At 32.2% G+C, this 20,139-nt stretch overlaps 1 protein-coding gene and 4 pseudogenes across 1 annotated transcript; 4 read left to right on the top strand and 1 right to left on the bottom strand.

Annotated features, from left to right (window-relative positions):
* Positions 1-901: 901 nt before the first annotated feature.
* On the bottom strand, positions 902-5,473 carry LOC137932487 (uncharacterized). Its single transcript, XM_068776116.1, has 4 exons — positions 5,146-5,473; positions 4,706-4,785; positions 2,357-2,519; positions 902-1,059 (listed from the first exon to the last, which is right to left on the bottom strand). The coding sequence occupies exons 1-4, from the start codon at positions 5,471-5,473 to the stop codon at positions 902-904; spliced, it is 729 nt and encodes a 242-aa protein (XP_068632217.1).
* Positions 3,247-4,245, top strand: LOC137932412 (prostaglandin reductase 1 pseudogene; annotated as a pseudogene).
* A 3,171-nt stretch (positions 5,474-8,644) lies between the features above and the next one.
* Positions 8,645-10,231, top strand: LOC137932213 (prostaglandin reductase 1 pseudogene; annotated as a pseudogene).
* A 798-nt stretch (positions 10,232-11,029) lies between these two features.
* On the top strand, positions 11,030-14,712 carry LOC137932167 (prostaglandin reductase 1 pseudogene; annotated as a pseudogene).
* Positions 14,713-18,120: 3,408 nt separating this feature from the next.
* Positions 18,121-19,689, top strand: LOC137932195 (prostaglandin reductase 1 pseudogene; annotated as a pseudogene).
* The last annotated feature ends 450 nt before the right edge of the window (positions 19,690-20,139 follow it).

Here is a 20,139-nt window from a genome sequence, read left to right as displayed (position 1 = left end):
GTACAAAATAAAGAATTGGTTAGCAATTTTAATGCCTTATTTACATATAAACAGTTTACTTTAACTAGATTTCCTTTCACTCATAAACTATCTACCACCCGATTTATATAAACATCCATATATTCCATCGACAAAAACGGCTATTTCATATACAAAAATATATTGCAACTGTCTTCCGAAGTTGTTTGAATATTTACAAGTTTTACATTTAGAGTAAGTATATTTCGTTATTCATATATTTTATGTTATAAAAATGTATGTTTGTAAGTTCCTAATATTTTTTTTATAATAATTATTGATGACTAAAACAGCTTGTGTTTTAATAAATAAAACCATAACGCTGCATTATTTTTATATTATTTAAAGGTCGCATACACGTAATAAAAAACAATAAAAAACAAAAGAAAAGGAGGAAACATCTGAACTTTTACATTTTTACAGCATTCAGTAATCGATCACACATTGGGTCAGAAACCATTAACACTGCCAACTATCATTAATAAAACAAAACCAAAACACATAAACAGCATCTAATTAACCGACATTGCAATCATTAAAACTTATCTATGGATAGATTAACACGCAATTTTATGCCTTTGTTTAATAAATAAATATGATATAACTGCAACAGGCAAAAAATTTTGTTTTATATAATATCAAGAGCCTTAAATCTTCAAGAAAACCATTGTGAGGTATTAACATATTAAAAATAAATATTAATAAAATCTTTTCAAGACGAACTAAAAAAGTGAAAAGACTTTGATAATATTTATTAAAATAATTAAACATTCTCTGCATTTCGCAAACAAAATAATAATTGAGGTTATTTTATTAAAACAATAGTTTTATAATACAACATATATATGCTATGCTGTAAATAAAATGTTACGATGAAAAGAGATTAATAAACGTAATTCCTCACTTCAATACTGGGGACTTCATCATTGCTCCAGTGAGGGTTCAATTCAAACTCTGGCTTGGATAATTTCACTTGCTCATTTGACTCCCATCGCATGTTCACCAATTTGACGATTTGCAGCCATAAACCGAGTTCTACGACTGTTGAAATATCAAAATTATCATCATTATTTAAGTCGACAGCTGGACATAGATGTCGCCTTTAAATTTCCAATAAGATGCGGTTGCCGATTGGATGCAGCCTGCATCCAACGTCTTCCAACCATCTTAAGAATATTATTTCAGGGCGGTATTAACTAATATTTTGTAGTTATTATCACTCTGAAAAGATAACTTCATGAATCATTAATTTGCTCGTAAATTGGGTGACCAAGATACACATAGACAAAGTTGTATACACAATCTCTTAGCAGTTTCCCCAAAATAACTGCATTCCACTGTCTGCATGGTACTCGGGGTCTACCTCGAAACAGAATTCCAGGCCCATTATGGGCCCAGGGCCTATATGCCCAATGACTCGACGAAGCGTACTCCTGAGCAACCTAATAGCTTGGCAGCTTCCAAAAGTTACGTAAAGCTTCAAAAAATTACGTAACATCCCGAGACACCCAATGTAAACTTCGAGCTCAGTCTTGCAAACAGATCTTAGTTAAACACCTGCAGCTCCTCTTCCTTTTTAAACTCGGCGCAACTGTAAGTTCTAACGGCCGAACATCACTAATCCATATAATGTTTATTTGAAGAGATTTAATTTATAAAAATATAATATGTATACATAAATATGTTGCCTAATATCCGATAAAGTGTTACCGGAACCTCTGTACCGCGCGTTGAGAAAGCGCGGCGTGGTGGGGGCCGAGTAAAATAGAAGACGAGCTGCAGTGAGTATTCATGGCGGACTAAAATAACAAAGCCGATATTCCTCCTCGCCACACGCATACCAAACCGCGTTGATTGCTGGTAGCTCTATAGTAATAATGTCGTATCGTAATGTCGATCATTCCGATACTGGTATTTACCTAAGCAAAGTGACATCATGGTCACAATTTCTGCCGTAAAACCTTCCACAGCTGGACAAAGGTCTCCCCATAGATTTCAAAAGTAATGGATAAAAAGGAGCTATACCCAGCGTAATCTGTTAAAAATCTTTATATCACAAGAATATAATGAATATACCAGAATTTATCATTGTTGAAGTTCGACTTTTATAAAACTGTCTAGACTTCATGACACTCTTAGACAACAAACTTATTTAATTATTGAACATCATAATTTTCTAGGCTTAATATTTGTCAGCACTCTACAGTAAAGATATTAAATCACAAAGTGTTAGTTAACAATATTCAGGTTTCTCTTGTAACTCCTGAAAATTAATTCAAAGTAAACTTTAATCAACATAACAAATTCTACGATAGCCTTTTATATTACAATTACTTACAGAATAATAGCGAAAAAGACGCAATGAACGGTACATTGATTTCTTGCGTGGCGACGAACATTGTGTACAACAAGGCACCGAACGTTGGGACTTGTCTTGTGACCAGGCCGCGTAGAGCAGCTCCCAACCAAGGCAAGAACAAGTACTCGCTTAAAGGAGACGACTGCAAACATTAAAATTTTTAATCGCTAATAATAAATAAACTTACAGGTTTCACTTTATCACTTCAAAAAACATTGGTCCAATTAGCAGCAATAATTGCTATTTAAATGATATGCAGTTTCATGAAATATCAGTAACCTTTTTCTTGTTAAATTATATAGAATAATACGGTTGTATGACTGTTTCTAATCAAAAATGTATTCAAAAACGAACGAAAGTACACCCTAGCATATTGACAAGTGGCGGTAAATAGACCATATAGCGTGCAGAACTAATGGCAACTGAAACTTTAAGCTTGTGGAATGGAGGCCACGGACTTGCAAAGAGTGTAGAACGTCCACCCACAAGGTTAAAAGTAGTTTAGCAATTACTAACCATCGGGTTAAACCCATAACTTCTTTAAGGGCCATTTTTTCCTTTAGTTTACGGCGTACATTTTTATAGCTAGGTATTTTCAACTCTATCTACCTCTGCCATGGGTCCTATTTTAATAATTAAAATTGGCAAGAAAGTATAAAAAACGACGCAAAACATTTAAACACACACATTATCGTATTTTATGATTTCAAAACATCGTTGTCAAAAATGTAATTACTTTAATTATTAACTATGTAAGTTATCAATTCAGGTGTCACCTTTGAGTATACGTATAAATAATCGAAAATAAATACTCACTATCGATTCATTGTACGTAGGTTTAGTCCGATCAAGTTTAAATATATTGTAATATGGTGAAAGCGCGAAAATACGTAGTGAAAAGTACATTTCAAGGTCTCCCTAAACAAGATGACTTTGAGATAATAGAATATGAATTACCACCTTTAAAATATGGCGAAGTAATGGTTAAGACAGAATGGATTAGCGTCGACCCGTATCTTCGTGTCCAAAACAATATTTACAAGCTGCCATATGATCAATTCTCTTTACAGATCGGCCAAGTTATTGAAAGCAACCATCCAGATTATCCAGTTGGAATTAAACTTGTATCTCATATTGGCTGGTGTGACTACGGTATAGTGCAAATGAATGGAGAGGACGTGATAAGAAATTATAAATTACCAGATTTAGAAAATCTACCAACATCATATGGTATTGGTGCTCTGGGCAGACCAGGCGCTACTGCCTATTTTGGTCTATTAGAGATTTGTAAGCCCAATGCTGGAGAAACTATAGTTGTTACAGGCGCAGGAGGAGCAGTAGGAAATATTGTGGGTCAAATTGCAAAAATTAAAAAATGTAGAGTAATCGGATTTACTGGCACCGATGATAAAGCCCTGTGGTTGGAAAATGAACTTGGATTTGATAAAGCTTTTAATTACAAGACAGTTGATGTCACGAAAGCACTTCAAGAAGCTGCCCCTAATGGCATCGACTGTTATTTCGATAATGTAGGTGGCGAAATAAGTAGCATGATCATAAGACAAATGAACACTTTTGGAAGAGTAGCATGTTGTGGTAGCATCAGTTCATACAATAACATTGGTGAAATGCCAAAAGCCACAATGATTCAACAATATTTAGTTGTAAAACAAATAACAGTTGAAGGTTTTAATGTAACTAAATGGTGGAATAAATGGGATATAGCTCTTCTTGAACTTAGAGATTGGATAACAAAGGGAGAACTTAAAGTGAAAGAGCAAATAACGATAGGATTTGATAACGTATTTAATGCATTTATCGGAATGTTATTTGGTGAAAATTATGGAAAGGCAATTGTAAAAGTTTAGTTTTATTCTTTTCTATACAGTGTGTTTAGTAACAGGTGAATCTACAGCTTATTTGCTGTCAAATAATGTATGATACACCCTCTCCAAATTCAATAATTTAGTAATAACGTAATATCTATATACGTAGAAAGATAACCCGTTTTTAAAATGCAGATTACAATATTAAAATTAATTATTGTTTACTTTCTGCCCTTGTACACCTTGTCCTACCAGAAATTATTGGCCTATCGCATCCCTACAGATAAAAGTGTATAAAGTACACCGTACAAGTACACGGTATAAAGTTGTACCATATTTCGGAGTGATAACTTTATACAGGGTGAATGGAGACAAGGGTAAAAGCTTTTAAGATTATCGCTGACAAATGCGCTATATATTCATTCACTCTTTTGATATTTATGTTATTCGTAAACAGAAATATAAACAAGGAAAAGGGTAATTAAGAAGGAATATACCACACCGCAAATGACGAATTAAATATAAGAAAGCAGCATATTATTATCAGTAACGCATCTGAGGCTTCAATGCAGCACAAAATTTCTGTAAACAAACAGTCTGTAAATAATTTTGCTATTATAACATCATCATCAAAACATCATTTTACTTTTACATAAGTTAATAAGTTTGAATTTTTTAAAGTAATAAAAACTTAAAAATCGTTTTTCCAATCTTCTCTTGAATTTCACATGACACCGCCAAATGATCGCTGTAGCGACCGATATAGAATGGAATGGAAAAAACCGAATGAAAATATGCAAGATCAGGGCTATTTCATGGATACATTATCAACTCCCTGCCAAATACTTTTAATTTTTGCAGAGTAACTCAAGTTTGTATATATTGAAATAAAGAAAATATGAAAGCCCATTCGAAAAACTTGAATTGAATAAAAATACTTACTTGATACGTCAATATCGTCCACATATAATTTATATTTATCGCTCAACATCACAATGTGCAAGTCGTTCGGTAATGGTTTTTCATCTAAAGTAACCACTTCCAACTTGATATTGCAAACTAAACCCAAGAGTAAACATACGAACACAATAAAATTTACTGATAACGTGTCTTTAGATTTCTTCGTGTGCATATTTTCGGCGCCAGAGAGTGTTCTATTCCATAAATACTCAGCACTAGTGTCTATGTAATCAATGAGGGCTCCGATCACAGGAACTCTTGATTTAGAATAAGTCATATATCGAGGGGCAGGATAATCACCGCTGGCCATTTTAAATTTAGAACTTAACCGTAATTTTATTTAAAGATAATGTGATAGTTGCTTATAAAAGTCCTAACGCTACATCATGTTTACTTTTGACATTAATGAATGGTTGACAGATGTCAAAAAATATAATATCGCAGAATTATTCTAATGAGGTTTAGAAAAGTGTAAACTTGAGAATAACAGTCATCGTCATCTTCATATCAGCCAGTATACGCCTTCTGCAAGGCTTTCTTTCTCTCATAGGCTTTCCCCAAAGATCACCGCGATGATCTGTCTTGCGCTGTCTACATTCAGTGACTAACCGCGACCTTAAATACGTCGGTCTACCTAGTGGGGGGCATACCCAAGCCACGTCTACCGGCTCGTGGTCACCATTTCAGTACCTTTCGACCCCAATGGTCATCAGATGCAAGACGAATAGCAGTCATACTCAGTTATAATTCAGAGGGAGCGACAAAGATATGTTAAACTGTAAATGATATTTACCTTTGTAATATTAGTATATTTCAATATTCTTAAGGAATTGAAAACAGTTCTCTATCCTGACTGAAATGGAACATTGTCGTGCGAAATATAACAAATAGCTGGTCTATACAAAATGTTTTTACGGAGTACTTGTATTTTCAAAATTATATTGCAATCTACACCCACGAGATTAATATTATAGACAGGTTCGGTTCTCACAAGTTGTGGTGACGATTGACAACGCGGTGTCCCGTAGAGACGGAATTACTCGAAGTGCGTTGTCTGTTAAAGCTAATAAAAGGATTGTTCTTTTCAATCAGTGTGCCGTTGATCGGAATTCGGTAGTTAGCAGTTGTGCGATTGGGTGTGGACTTCTCCATTTCGCGGTGTAATTACACCCAACTTGACGGCGCCTGAAGCGTATAAAAAGTCGCAAAATATTTAATACTTTTTAGTTATGTTTGCGAACTCAAAATTATTTTTTTCTATAAAACTCTTTCAAAAATGCGACTGGCCGGTAATAATTTCAATCGTTACAACGGATTTGTTCCAATATTTTTTTTATATCCTTGTAAGAAACTATAAACATAAATAAATTTGGGATGTCTGTTTGTATTAAAATAACTACTTTTTTACTACACGTCTATAAATACGGTATATACACTATTTAATTTTTTATGTTCCTGTCTGTCTGTTCCGGCTAATCTCTGAAAAGGCTGGACCTATTTTTACAGGACTTATACTGGCACGTAGCTGATTTAATGAGGTGTAAATACAGTTACTTTTATTCAAGAAAAAATATAAACTGTTAAATTCCTCTGGCACTGCTAGTAATAAATAAAAATGTGAAAGTAACCAAAACAAAATACTGTATGGATTTGTAGTAAACCCTTCTGATATCAAGGCTAGTTAGAAACCGTCGTCTTAACGTTGAAAAATGCAATTTTAGGTGAGTTCAATCTAATTCTAAGTTCTATTAAATTGGACTCTTTTAGCATTTTTCTCATGGCATACACGAGTGTTGTGAATGATGCTTGGTGGATATGAGTAAATACATTACGGAACAAAGAATCCATCTGATTTTATTCGTCCACCTACGTTCGGCATTTTTTATAAATTAGCTTTGCTGTATACTATGGTATTAATATATTAATTTCTAACATGTGACGAATAAAAGGACCTGCTAGTCTCTGTAAGTCTAACAAAACGATAGACGACAATATGCAGTACAACTAATTTTCTGTTGCAAATTTCCTGAAATAAATTCCCAGATCTTTTTAAGGAATTTTGATTTAATACTCTTTATTGTACACGTCACAGAAAATAACATAGTTATGTAAAATAACACAGTATATAATGTTACAATAATTAAAAAGTACAATGAGCGGTCTTATCCATCAAGGGAATTTTTACCACTTCCATAGTGTGTAAATAGAAGAACATTTTCTCTCAGTTTCTACATAAAGCATATTGTTGGCCCCTATTTTATTTCGCTTCTAAAGTTTATAATCTATTTTATTTTTGGAATTTTGGTATGACTAGATCATTAATGACAAGCGTAATTTACTGACGCACATAAATTAAAAAAAAACTACTTCGTGCCAGTGTATCATAATAGTTTAAAACGCTACAGTTTTTTAAAACATGGGTTTTGTTTCATTTGTGACTTTAAATATTAATATATCACCATAATACTCTTATATAATCATTTATTTACACAAGATTCTTATCTCAAACTTTAATAAGAATTTACACACTTTTTATTAATATTGCATGATCACAGTAAAAGTAACCGATATTAATATATAAGCCTTAAACACTTTATCTCCTTTAAAAAAAAGCTCATAAGTTTTTTTCTCAATCAAAAATAAAGTAAACTCAAACCTGTTTTTTCGCAATGAAATGTTAAAACAGTACGCGAACTGTCCTGTGGTAAACTACTAAAGCAAAAACCCTTAGGTCACTTGGAGATAAGTGCCTCACACAATTTTTTTTTGAGTTACCATGTTGTCGAAGATCAATTTTCGCGGACGACTGTTATCTCACCAACCTGTTATCAACCAAGACCTATACGCTTGTATAGGTCTTGGTAGCAAGTTATACAAGATCCAGCAAAATATATTTTTACTATCAATGCTTCGTCAATTATGTCCCAATTTTATTTAAAAAACAGGTTCGAGTATTTTGTATTTATCATTTCGTTGCAAAGCTTAAGCATGTTTAGGTTATAAAAATTACTATTTATTTCACGAATTTTTTCGTGACAATTCGTCTTTTAAGATTTTACATTATGTTTATTATGGAATATAACGGAAACGGAACGGAAATTTAGAATGAACATTTAAAAATATTTCAAACATTAAGTCACCCTTAAAAGGCTATAAAAATGGCTTGCATTTTAATTCGTCGAGCAATACAACTAACAATTTGGTCTGTCACAATTTGACGCTGCAAATGTAGTATATACTAGTTTTTTTTAAGTTTTATATTAAAATTGAAGAATGCTTGGTCCAAAAAAATTAATAAAAAAAGAATGTGAAAATATTGAGTAGTATTTTAAATATTTGCGTGTTTAAGTTGATACATCATGACTGCGCAATGCCGCGATCAGTATTTACTCGCTTGTCCGTGTTTTTAACGTCTCGCCCCGCCATTCTGTACGATATTCACCTACACAGCGATAACTAGATAATAAAACCTCGCTTTGCTTTAATACCATACACATTCAATTCTGATATTAGCAAGGAAGATATTTAAGTTACGTGTAATCATTTTTTTTTAATTTATAATTAATTCACAAAAACAAAAAAGGAATTTTCCGTTACAACAAAATTAAAAGGTAATAAATTTCTCTATTGATTTTATTGTATGGTAATATCGATTAATAATATCGTAATCTAAATGAAGTGTTACATAGTGTACATATTTTTTGACATTCACATGTCCACCAAATGTGTATCTCTGTCCCACACTGACTGTGACGTTATGTCAGACGTGCGACAGAGATAATGCTCTACCAAGCCCAAATTAACCGATTGTCTCTTTCCAAAGGTCGATGTGCAATATTTATCGCCGGGTATTGTATTTGATGTAAAACAAATCTAATTTATGATATCATTATCATCATGATTTATGATATCACAAAAATATCTTATGGCTAATTCATTAGGATAAGCCAATAGATTATTTACAAGCATGAACTTAATTATAATATTATTATTCATTATTTTACAGTTTAACGAACATTGTTTATTAAAAATGAAGGCAAAAAAGTACGTTGTAAAAAACTACTTTAAAAGGCTTCCAAAACGGGAAGATTATGAATTAGTAGAATACGAGTTACCGCCTTTACAAGACGGAGAGATCCTAATCAAAACTGAGTGGATTAGTGTGGACCCATATCTCCGAGCATATAATTCTTCATACAAAATACCTTATGATCAATTTGGATTTCAAGTTGGAACTGTGCAAGATAGTAAAAATCCTAAGTTTCCAGTTGGAACAAAAGTCGTCACCCACAAAGGATGGTGTGATTACAGTATTACTAAAGAAGGAGAAACAAGCGGACCGGTTGGGTACGTTTATAAATTGCCAAAATTAGACGGCTTATCGGCTTCGTTGGGAATAGGTGCAATTGGTATGCCTGGATTTACGGCATATTATGGATTTTTAGACATATGTAAACCAAAAGCCGGTGAAACGGTCGTAGTGACTGGAGCCGCAGGAGCTGTCGGATCTATCGTGGGACAAATAGCAAAGATTAAAGGTTGCAAAGTTATCGGTTTTGCCGGCTCCGATGAAAAAGTTCAATGGTTGGAAAAGGAACTTGGGTTTGATAAAGCGATTAATTACAAAACTGCTGACGTTAGCAAAGCACTTAAAGAAGCAGCTCCTAACGGCGTTGACTGTTACTTTGACAACGTCGGTGGAGAAATAAGTTCAATAATTATCAATCAAATGAACACATACGGAAGAGTTTCAGTGTGTGGTAGCATCAGCGCATATAATGATCTTTCGGGTATATTGCCTAAAGCAACAATTATTCAGCCTGCATTAGTAAAGAACCAACTTACTATACAGGGTTTCGTAATCTTTAAAAATATGGAAGATCCGCAAGAGGCGACTGATCGACTAAGAGAATGGATCAAAAGTGGACAATTAAAAGCTGTAGAACATGTTACTGAGGGATTTGAAAATGTTATTGATGCGTTTATAGGGATGCTGGCAGGCGAAAATAAAGGAAAAGCTGTTGTAAAAGTGTAATAAAATGTATAAAATTTTACATTAACTATATAAAATAAATTTCTACACAAATTCTAATTTTTATTTTATTCTATTTGAAATATTTCATGTGTTATATACTGTTTAATTATAAAACACTTTCATTCTATTGATATTCACTATATTTGGCGTCTATTTAGTTTCACCAACACCGGATTTCCTCTTCTGCGGCATTTCGGCTTAACGTTAATTATTTACACTGCATAACATATAGCTCAGCGAATATATTTCTTCTGTTTTTTTCGAAATGAAATAAAAACGACAAATAAAAATACTTCATTTGTCACTAAAATTTTCTTATTTTTATTAAATTTAATTTAAATCAACAATTTTATAAATGTCGTTAAAATGGCAAAATATTAACAAGTTATTAAACAAATTGATTCTTAATAATCAATGTTCGGTTGAAAATATCTTGAACTCCGTTATAAAACACAGAGAGATTTTCCTGAAATATTACCTAACACTCATAAGCAGACATTTTTCACTTATGTAAACAAACATTCATGTGTCTGGCTAAAATTTTCGAGGATTAAACATGATTATAAATTTGGGACTTACTATGGAGATTAAAATTGAATTTTAAAAATCACATTGAAACAACAACCCCAACATATTTGGGCATACAATAACACTTTCATAACAGAAAAGAAGAAAAATACGCGTACACAATCGTGTTATTATTCAAATTGTTCGTCCATCTGTCCAAGTCATTAAAATCTATTATCCCCGCCGTACCGCTCTGTACAACGTACCGCATGATAACTCGATAATAAAACTTGTTGCACCTTAACGTCATTCACATTCAGTTATAAGCAAGGAAGATACGTGTGTTACGTTATCATTATATTCTCAACAAGAAAAGGTTTGTCTCCTTTTCAATAGAATTAAAGGTAATTGAATATAGTTATATTTATTTTTATAAATAGGATTATAAATAATTACTTTATTAACATTCAACCGCATTTAAAGTATAAAAACTTATGACATCTTAAAAAAGCAGTACGTTCATATTATTGCTTTTATGATTATTTCTCCAAGAAAAGATTGAAAAAAAAATAACTAATGAATACATATTCAAGATGCTAATTGGAATCAGTGGTGTACCTAGAACTTTTTCCGCCCGGGGCGATCTCCAATTTGCCGCCCTTTCTATTAGTCAATCAAATAGTGGTTTTTATAAATTAATAAATACATAAATAATTAACACATAAATAAATTATTAAGTTATTTAATCAATATTAATTAATACACAGAGTAAATTTTTTTAGACGTATTTGTATGCACTCGTAAATATATTTATGTAATATCTACTCTTCTAGCTTTCATACTAGAAATATCGTGTATAATGCTCTCAAAATTTATACTATTTGTAATTTCTTGTTCTATTGACAATATTGCAAGATTTTGTAGTCTTAATTGACTCATTGTAGAACGAAGATAATTTTTTATCAACTCCAATTTTGTGAAGCTTCTTTTGCAACCAGCGACACCGATTGAAATTGTTAAAAAAATTCTTAACAAAATTACAATGTTGAGAACAGAATTTTCCAACCTATACCGCTGAATATATTTTAGCAGATCAAGAGGGCCCTTCTCCCCGTTTTTCTAATGTTTTGCCTCTTTTTTTAGTGTAGGTACAGCCATAAAAACCTGGATCCTTTTTCTTTCAAAATGGAACTGTTCTTTATCAATGTCAATCAAATCATTTATTTGACATTCAAATTCTTCGATTAGTAGGTTACACGGTATTATACACGAATATTTTCTTATAAGGCCACGCAACTGATCGAAGCGTTCTTTTATTTCCTTTATAATTCTGTCCATAGATGAAAACATTTCTCTTCGTACTTCTTCTTCTAAGGATAGCCCCACGTCTCCACGTCGAATTTTCCCCACTCATATTTTTTCTCCTTCTAACTCGACGCTCAGTCGATATCTCCAACTCTTCACAAATTATTTTGGCTGCTATAACAGCGTTTTGTTCTAGCGTATCTCTTTGTTCCATGAAATGTGTTTGCAAAGAATTTAGTTTTATATGGCATTGGTGGACATCTAACCCTTTTACTTGCAGGTATTTTTGAGCGTCCTTAATTTCCAAAAGGACGGGTTCCCATAAATGAAGGTAATATAGAGAAGAAAAAGATTGCCTAGAATTGAGTAATATTCCAGCATCTGGTCTCGTTTTACTATTTTCTTCTTCTAATAATCATTTATTATTCAAGAAAGAAAATAAATATGAAATTAATAAGTTGTTTTTTACAACTATAAGTAAATATAAAAAATGCCGCCCCAAGGTAAGTGCCGCCCGGTGCGGACCGCACCCACCGCCCCCGCCCCCCCCCCCTAGGTACGCCACTGATTGGAATTGTTATATTTACATAACAACCTAAAAACTTAAATGATGTAACTTTTGATATATTTTTAACAGGACCATATAACCATATTATAATATTTAAACTATAAAGAGTTTTTCAATAACAACACCAATTTTCAAAATATTGCTTGTTTTATAGTGATTTTACACTTAAGATTATATTGCATCAGTTAGCCATAACTATTTTATAGTGATGCTGATTTTTTCTTTAGTAACTTAACTACTTTATCGCATATTTGAAGTTCACGTAACAAAGATTTTACAAATAATTTTGTAATTGCAAACAATTATATAAAGCAACGAAACATCGATTTTAATTTTTACTTAAAAATATTTTTTGCAACTAATAATTGATTTAACCATCGAATAGTTTAACTGAAAATAAGTCAAAAAAATATTTAATAAAATGTGTGTAAAAACTAAATGTTACGAATTTATTCCTATTTAATTTTGCTTTTTCTATTTTGCGTGAAGATACCCTAAAAGATGAATTAATTAAACATTCTATCCAAGGTTATGCATGACGGAGCATATCAATAAAATCGGCTTTTAGGTTAATCAAATCACATACACTCGTTTGTAAAAATTATTTCCTTCGGTATTTTTTTAAAGTAGTTAAGTAAAACTTCGTATATTTAAATTATTCAATGCTTAGTAGGCTTTGGTTTCTTTCACATAAGCCTTTGTTTCCAAATAATACAGTAAAATGATATTTATTGCTAGGTATTAAATGTAACGATCTAAGAAGTGAATTCTAATCTCCGAAAACGGTTTCAATGTCAGTAATATATTTGTTTTTATTTTTTCTCGTTCCCAACACTACAGCGGAACTGACGATTAATTTAATAACGGGTAAATTTTAAAACATCCATATTCTTACGTTTTTAAGTAGTGTTTTTTTGTTTGTGTACATATATTTATATGAATACAACGTTAATTAAAATAAACACGAAATTTAACAAGACCATTTATTATTTTACAGTTTAACGAACATTGTTAATTAAACATGAAGGCAAAAATGTACGTCGTAAAAAACTACTTCAAAGGACTTCCAAAACGGGAGGATTATGAATTAGTAGAATACGAGATACCGCCTATACAAGACGGAGAGATCCTAATCAAAACTGAGTGGATTAGTGTGGACCCATATCTCCGAGCATATAATTCTTCATACAAAATACCTTATGATCAATTTGGATTTCAAGTTGGAACTGTGCAAGATAGTAAAAATCCTAAGTTTCCAGTTGGAACAAAAGTCGTCACCCACAAAGGATGGTGTGATTATACCATCGCAAAAGAAGGACTTGAAGATCGATTATCTGGATATATTTACAAATTGCCAAATTTAGACGGTCTTTCACCATCGTTGGCATTAGGTGCAATTGGCATGCCTGGGATTACTGCATATTATGGCTTTTTAGATATATGTAAACCAAAAGCCGGAGAAACAGTTGTAGTGACTGGAGCCGCAGGAGCTGTCGGATCTATCGTGGGACAAATAGCGAAGATTAAAGGTTGCAAAGTTATCGGTTTCGCCGGCTCCGATGACAAAGTTCAATGGTTGGAAGAGGAACTTGGGTTTGATAAAGCGATTAATTACAAAACTGCTGACGTTAGCAAAGCACTTAAAGAAGCAGCTCCTAACGGCGTTGACTGTTACTTTGACAACGTCGGTGGAGAAATAAGTTCAATAATTATCAATCAAATGAACACATACGGAAGAGTTTCAGTTTGTGGTAGCATCAGCGCATATAATGAAGATGCAAGTAAGTTACCTAAGGCAACTATTCTTCAACCTGCACTAGTATTTAAACAGATTTCAGTACGAGGTTTCTTAATCTTGGAGTGGTTTGATGGCAAGAAAGAGGTCGAAGCGATCGCTCAACTAACACAATGGATCAAAAGTGAACAAATAAAAGTTAAAGAGCATGTTACCAAGGGATTCGAAAATCTTTTTGATGCATTCATTGGAATGCTAGCTGGTGAGAATACTGGGAAAGCCGTTGTTAAAGTTTAATTAATAATACCCATGTAAAGTTCTGAAACATATTTTTGTCAGTTCTGTGATGCTTATTAAAAATAGATATTTTATTTTTATTAAATTAATTTATCATTAGAAGTAATTTTTTTATGAACGTCTATTTCTTTGTGTTAAATAAAGGCAACTAGATACATATATTGCAATATATCTCAGCTCATATATTAATATAATGTCTTAAGGTTTTGTATATTGCTGTTCATGGTTTATTATCTCAAATGAAAATAGGCGTTATCATAATTTAATCAGCATATAAGATATTTGAGCCTTCGGATGTCCTCAGCTGGAGATAGGTTCCCCCATTTGATCCCAGTAGGACCAAATGGAAGTCCCTCATGTTTTCTGACAACCTTATCAATGACATCTCGACCAGATAGAAATCCTATGCTGCAATTGCCAGTCCAATCATTAAGTTAAATAGAAACAAATGCAAATTAGTATATGAAAAGTATTATAATTATTTATGAAAATAAAATAGCCATATTTAGATAAAAATATAATATCATACATTAATCAAACAAATGAAATTACTATAATAAACAATTCAAGTCAGATCACATTCACCACACTTATTAATAATCATATATTGTCGTGCGAAGTATAACAAATAGCTGATCTATACAAAATGTTTTTTCGGAGTGCTTGTATTTTCAAAATTACATTGCAATCTACACCCACGAAATTAATATAATAGAGAGGTTCGGTTCTCACAAGTTGTGGTGACGATTGTCACGCGGTGTTCCGTAAAGACGGAGTTACTCAAAGTGAGTTGTCTGTTAAAACTATAAAAAGCTATAAGCTAATAAAAGGAATGTTCTTTTCAATCAGTGTGCCGTTGATCGGAATTCGGTAGTTAGCAGTTGTGTGATTGGGTGTGGACTTCTCCATTTCCCGATTTCTCCCACCTTGACGGTGCCTGAAGCGCATAAAAAGTCACAAATTATTTAATACTTTTTAGTTATGTTTACGAACACAATATTACTTTTTATCTATAAAACTTTTTCTCGCAATTTGAAAATATTTTTTTTAAATTAACTACATGTGTCACGCTATTATCGGAACGCTGTCCAAAATTTTTCTGTCAAAAATTCGACAGGCCAGTAACATTCGGTAGTACAGTCTACAACAACATATGTGTGTATGTGAAAAACTTTTTTATTTTGTTATTATGTTATTAACTATCACTGAAACCATTGATTTTTGAATACATTTAAGTAAACTAACAAAAATTTCCGGCTGATTCACTTTTTTGTTTTTAACATTAATAAACAATGATAGGTTATCAAAACATGCCGTTATCACGTATATGTTACCAAAGTAATTGACACGGTGCTAGATAATAACTGATACAAGTAATTTCAATCGTTGCAACGAACTTGTTCCAATATTTTTTTATGTTCTTGTAAGAAACTATAAACATAAATAAATTTGAGATGTCTGTTTGTATTAAAATAACAACTTTTTCACTACACGTCTATGAATACGGTATATACACTATTTAATTTTTTGTATTACTGTCTGTCTGCTCCGGCTAATCTTTGAAATGGCTGGGCCTATTTTTACAGGACTTATACTGGCAAGTAGCTGATTTAATAAGGTGTAACTACAGTTACTTTTATTTAAGAAAAAATATAAACTGTTAAATTCCTCGCGCGCGAAGTCGCTGGCACTGCTAGTAATAAATAAAAATGTGAAAGTAACCAAAACAAAATACTGTATGGATTTGTAGTAAACCCTTCTGATATCAAGGCTAGTTAGAAACCGTCGTCTTAACGTTGAAAAATGCAATTATAGGTGAGTTCAATTTAATTCTAAGTTCTATTAAACTGGACTCTTTTAGCATTTTTCTCATGGCATACACGAGTGGTGTGAATGATGCTTGGTGGATATGAGTAAATACATTACGGAACAAAGAATCCATCTGATTTTATTCGTCCACCTACGTTCGGCATTTTTTATAAATTAGCTTTGCTGTATACTATGGTATTAATATATTAATTTCTAACATGTGACGAATAAAAGGATCTGCTAGTCTCTGTAAGTCTAACAAAACGATAGACGACAATATGCAGTACAACTAATTTTCTGTTGCAAATTTCCTGAAATAATTTCCTAGATCTTTTTAAGGAATTTTGATTTAATACTCTTTATTGTACACGTCACAGAAAATAACATAGTTATGTAAAATAACACAGTATATAATGTTACAATAACTAAAAAGTACAATGAGCGGTCTTATCCATCAAGGGAATTTTTACCACTTCCATAGTGTGTAAATAGAAGAACATTTTCTCTCAGTTTCTACATAAGGCATATTTTCGGCCCGATTTTTTTTCGCTTCTAAAGTTTATAATCCATTTTATTATTTGATTTTTTATATGACTAGATCATAAATGACAAGCGTACTTTACTGACGCACATAAATTAAAAAAAAAATTACTAAGTGTCAGTGTATCATAATAGTTTAAAAGTTTATTAACGCTATTGTTTTTTAAAACATGGGCTTCGTTTCATTTGTGACTTTAAATATTAATATATCACCATAATACTTATTTATAATACAAAAGATTCTTATCTTAAACTTTAATAAGAATTTACACAGTTTTTATTAATATTGCATGATCACAGTTCGAAAAAATATCCGATATTGATATAAAGCCTTAAACACTTTATCTCCTTTAAAAAAAGCTTATAAGTTTTTTCTCAATTAAAAATAAAGTAAACTCAAACCTGTTTTTTTGCAATGAAATGTTAAAACAGTACGCGAACTGTCCTGTGGTAAACTACTAAAGCAAAAACCCTTAGGTCACTTGGAGATAATTGCCTCACACAATTTTTTTTAATTACCATGTTGTCGAAGATCAGTTTTCGCGGACGACTGTTATCTCACCAACCTGTTATCAACCAAGACTTATACGCTTGTATGTTGCTACCAAGACGTATACGCTTGTATAGGTCTTGGTAGCAAGTTATACAAGATCCAGCAAAATATATTTTTACTATCAATACTTCGTCAATTATGTCCCAATTTTATTCAAAAAACAGAAATTCGAACAAAACAACAAAATTTCGAACGAACATTTAATAATATTTCAAAACATTAAGACACCCTTAAAAGGCTATAAAAATGGCTTGCATTTTAATTCATCAGGCAATACAGCTAACAATTTGGTCTGTCACAATTTGACGCTGCAAATGTAGTATATACTATTTTTTTTAAGTTTTATATTAAAATTGAAGAATGCTTGGTCCAAAAAAATTAATAAAAAAAGAATGTGAAAATATTGAGTAGTATTTAAAATATTTGCGTGTTTAAGTTGATACATCATGACTGCGCAATGCCGCGATCAGTATTTACTCGCTTGTCCGTGTTTTTAACGTCTCGCCCCGCCATTCTGTACGATATTCACCCACACAGCGATAACTAGATAATAAAACCTCGCTTTGCTTTAATACCATACACATTCAATTCTGATATTAGCAAGGAAGGAAGATATTTAAGCTACGTGTAATCATTTTTTTTTAATTTATAATTAATTCACAAAAACAAAAAATTAACTGTCCGTTACAACAAAATTAAAAGGTAATAAATTTCTCTATTGATTTTATTGTATGGTAATATCGATTAATAATATCGTAATCTAAATGAAGTGTTACATAGTGTACATATTTTTTGACATTCACATGTCCACCAAATGTGTATCTCTGTCCCACACTGACTGTGACGTTATGTCAGACGTGCGACAGAGATAATGCTCTACCAAGCCGAAATTAGCCGTTTGTCTCTTTCCAAAGGTCGATGTGCAATATTTATCGCTGGGTATTGTATTTGATGTAAAACAAATCTAATATAAACTTTCCGTTTGTAGGATTTAAAATATATTGATATCACAAAAATATCTTATGGCTAATTCATTAAGATAAGCCAATAGATTGTTTACAAGCATGAACTTAATTATAATATTATTATTCATTATTTTACAGTTTAACGAACATTGTTTATTAAAAATGAAGGCAAAAAAGTACGTTGTAAAAAACTACTTCAAAGAACTTCCAAAACGGGAGGATTATGAATTAGTAGAATACGAGTTACCGCCTATACAAGACGGAGAGATCCTAATCAAAACTGAGTGGATTAGTGTGGACCCATATCTCCGTGCATATAATTCTTCATACAAAATACCTTATGATCAGTTTGGATTTCAAGTTGGAACTGTGCAAGATAGTAAAAATCCTAAGTTTCCAGTTGGAACAAAAGTCGTCACCCACAAAGGATGGTGTGATTACAGTATTACTAAAGAGGGAGAAACAAGCGGACCGGTTGGGTATCTTTATAAATTGCCAAAATTAGACGGCTTATCGGCTTCGTTGGGAATAGGTGCAATTGGTATGCCCGGATTTACGGCATATTATGGATTTTTAGACATATGTAAACCAAAAGCCGGAGAAACGGTCGTAGTGACTGGAGCCGCAGGGGCTGTCGGATCTATCGTGGGGCAAATAGCAAAGATTAAAGGTTGCAAAGTTATCGGTTTTGCCGGCTCCGATGAAAAAGTTCAATGGTTGGAAAAGGAACTTGGGTTTGATAAAGCGATTAATTACAAAACTGCTGACGTTAGCAAAGCACTTAAAGAAGCAGCTCCTAACGGCGTTGACTGTTACTTTGACAACGTCGGTGGAGAAATAAGTTCAATAATTATCAATCAAATGAACACATACGGAAGAGTTTCAGTTTGTGGTAGCATCAGCGCATATAATGATCTTTCAGGTATATTGCCTAAAGCAACAATTATTCAGCCTGCATTAGTAAAGAACCAACTTACTATACAGGGTTTCGTAATCTTTAAAAATATGGAAGATCCGCAAGAGGCGACTGATCGACTAAGAGAATGGATCAAAAGTGGACAATTAAAAGCTGTAGAACATGTTACTGAGGGATTTGAAAATGTTATTGATGCGTTTATAGGGATGCTGGCAGGCGAAAATAAAGGAAAAGCTGTTGTAAAGGTGTAATAAAATGTATAAAATTATGCATTAACTATATGAAATAAATTTCTACACCAGTTCTAAATTTTGTTTTAGTCTATTTTAAATGTTTCATGTGTTATATACTGTTTAATTATAAAACACTTTCATTCTATTCATATTCACTATAATTAGCATCTATTTAGTTTCACCGTCACCGGTTTTCAACTTCTGCGGCATTTCGGCTTAACGTTAATTATTTACATTGCATAAAATATAGCCCAGCGAGTTTGTTTGTAATGTTTTTTTTTTAATGAAATAAAAACGAAAAATAAAAATACTTCATTGTTCACTAAAATATTCTTATTTTTGTTATATTTAATTTAAATCAACAATTTTATAAATGTCGTTAAAAATAGCAAAATATTAACAAGTTATTAAACAAATTGGTTCTAAATAACCAATGTTCAGTTGAAAATATCTTGAACTTCGTTGTAAAATACAGAGAGATTTTCCTTAAATATTACTTAACACTCAAAGGCT

Source organism: Battus philenor, unplaced genomic scaffold (assembly GCF_028537555.1).
Source record: "Battus philenor isolate CCGP_79_NKW_IND1 unplaced genomic scaffold, ilBatPhil1.0.hap1 SCAF_9, whole genome shotgun sequence".
Classification (NCBI taxonomy): Eukaryota; Metazoa; Arthropoda; class Insecta; order Lepidoptera; family Papilionidae; genus Battus; species Battus philenor.
The sequence above is the reverse complement of the archived record's forward strand: the minus strand, read 5'-3'. Positions and strand labels throughout refer to the sequence as shown.

Excerpts from the sequence above, each read along its gene's own strand:
- LOC137932487 (XM_068776116.1), bottom strand. The coding sequence starts at position 5,473 with ATGGCCAGCGGTGATTATCCTGCCCCTCGATATATGACTTATTCTAAA. Across the intron at positions 4,786-5,145 it reads GGACGATATTGACGTATCAA|AAATTTTGTGCTGCATTGAA; the intron begins GTAAGTATTTTT and ends GTTTGTTTACAG. Across the intron at positions 1,060-2,356 it reads GTCTTTTTCGCTATTATTCT|TCGTAGAACTCGGTTTATGG; the intron begins GTAAGTAATTGT and ends ATATTTCAACAG.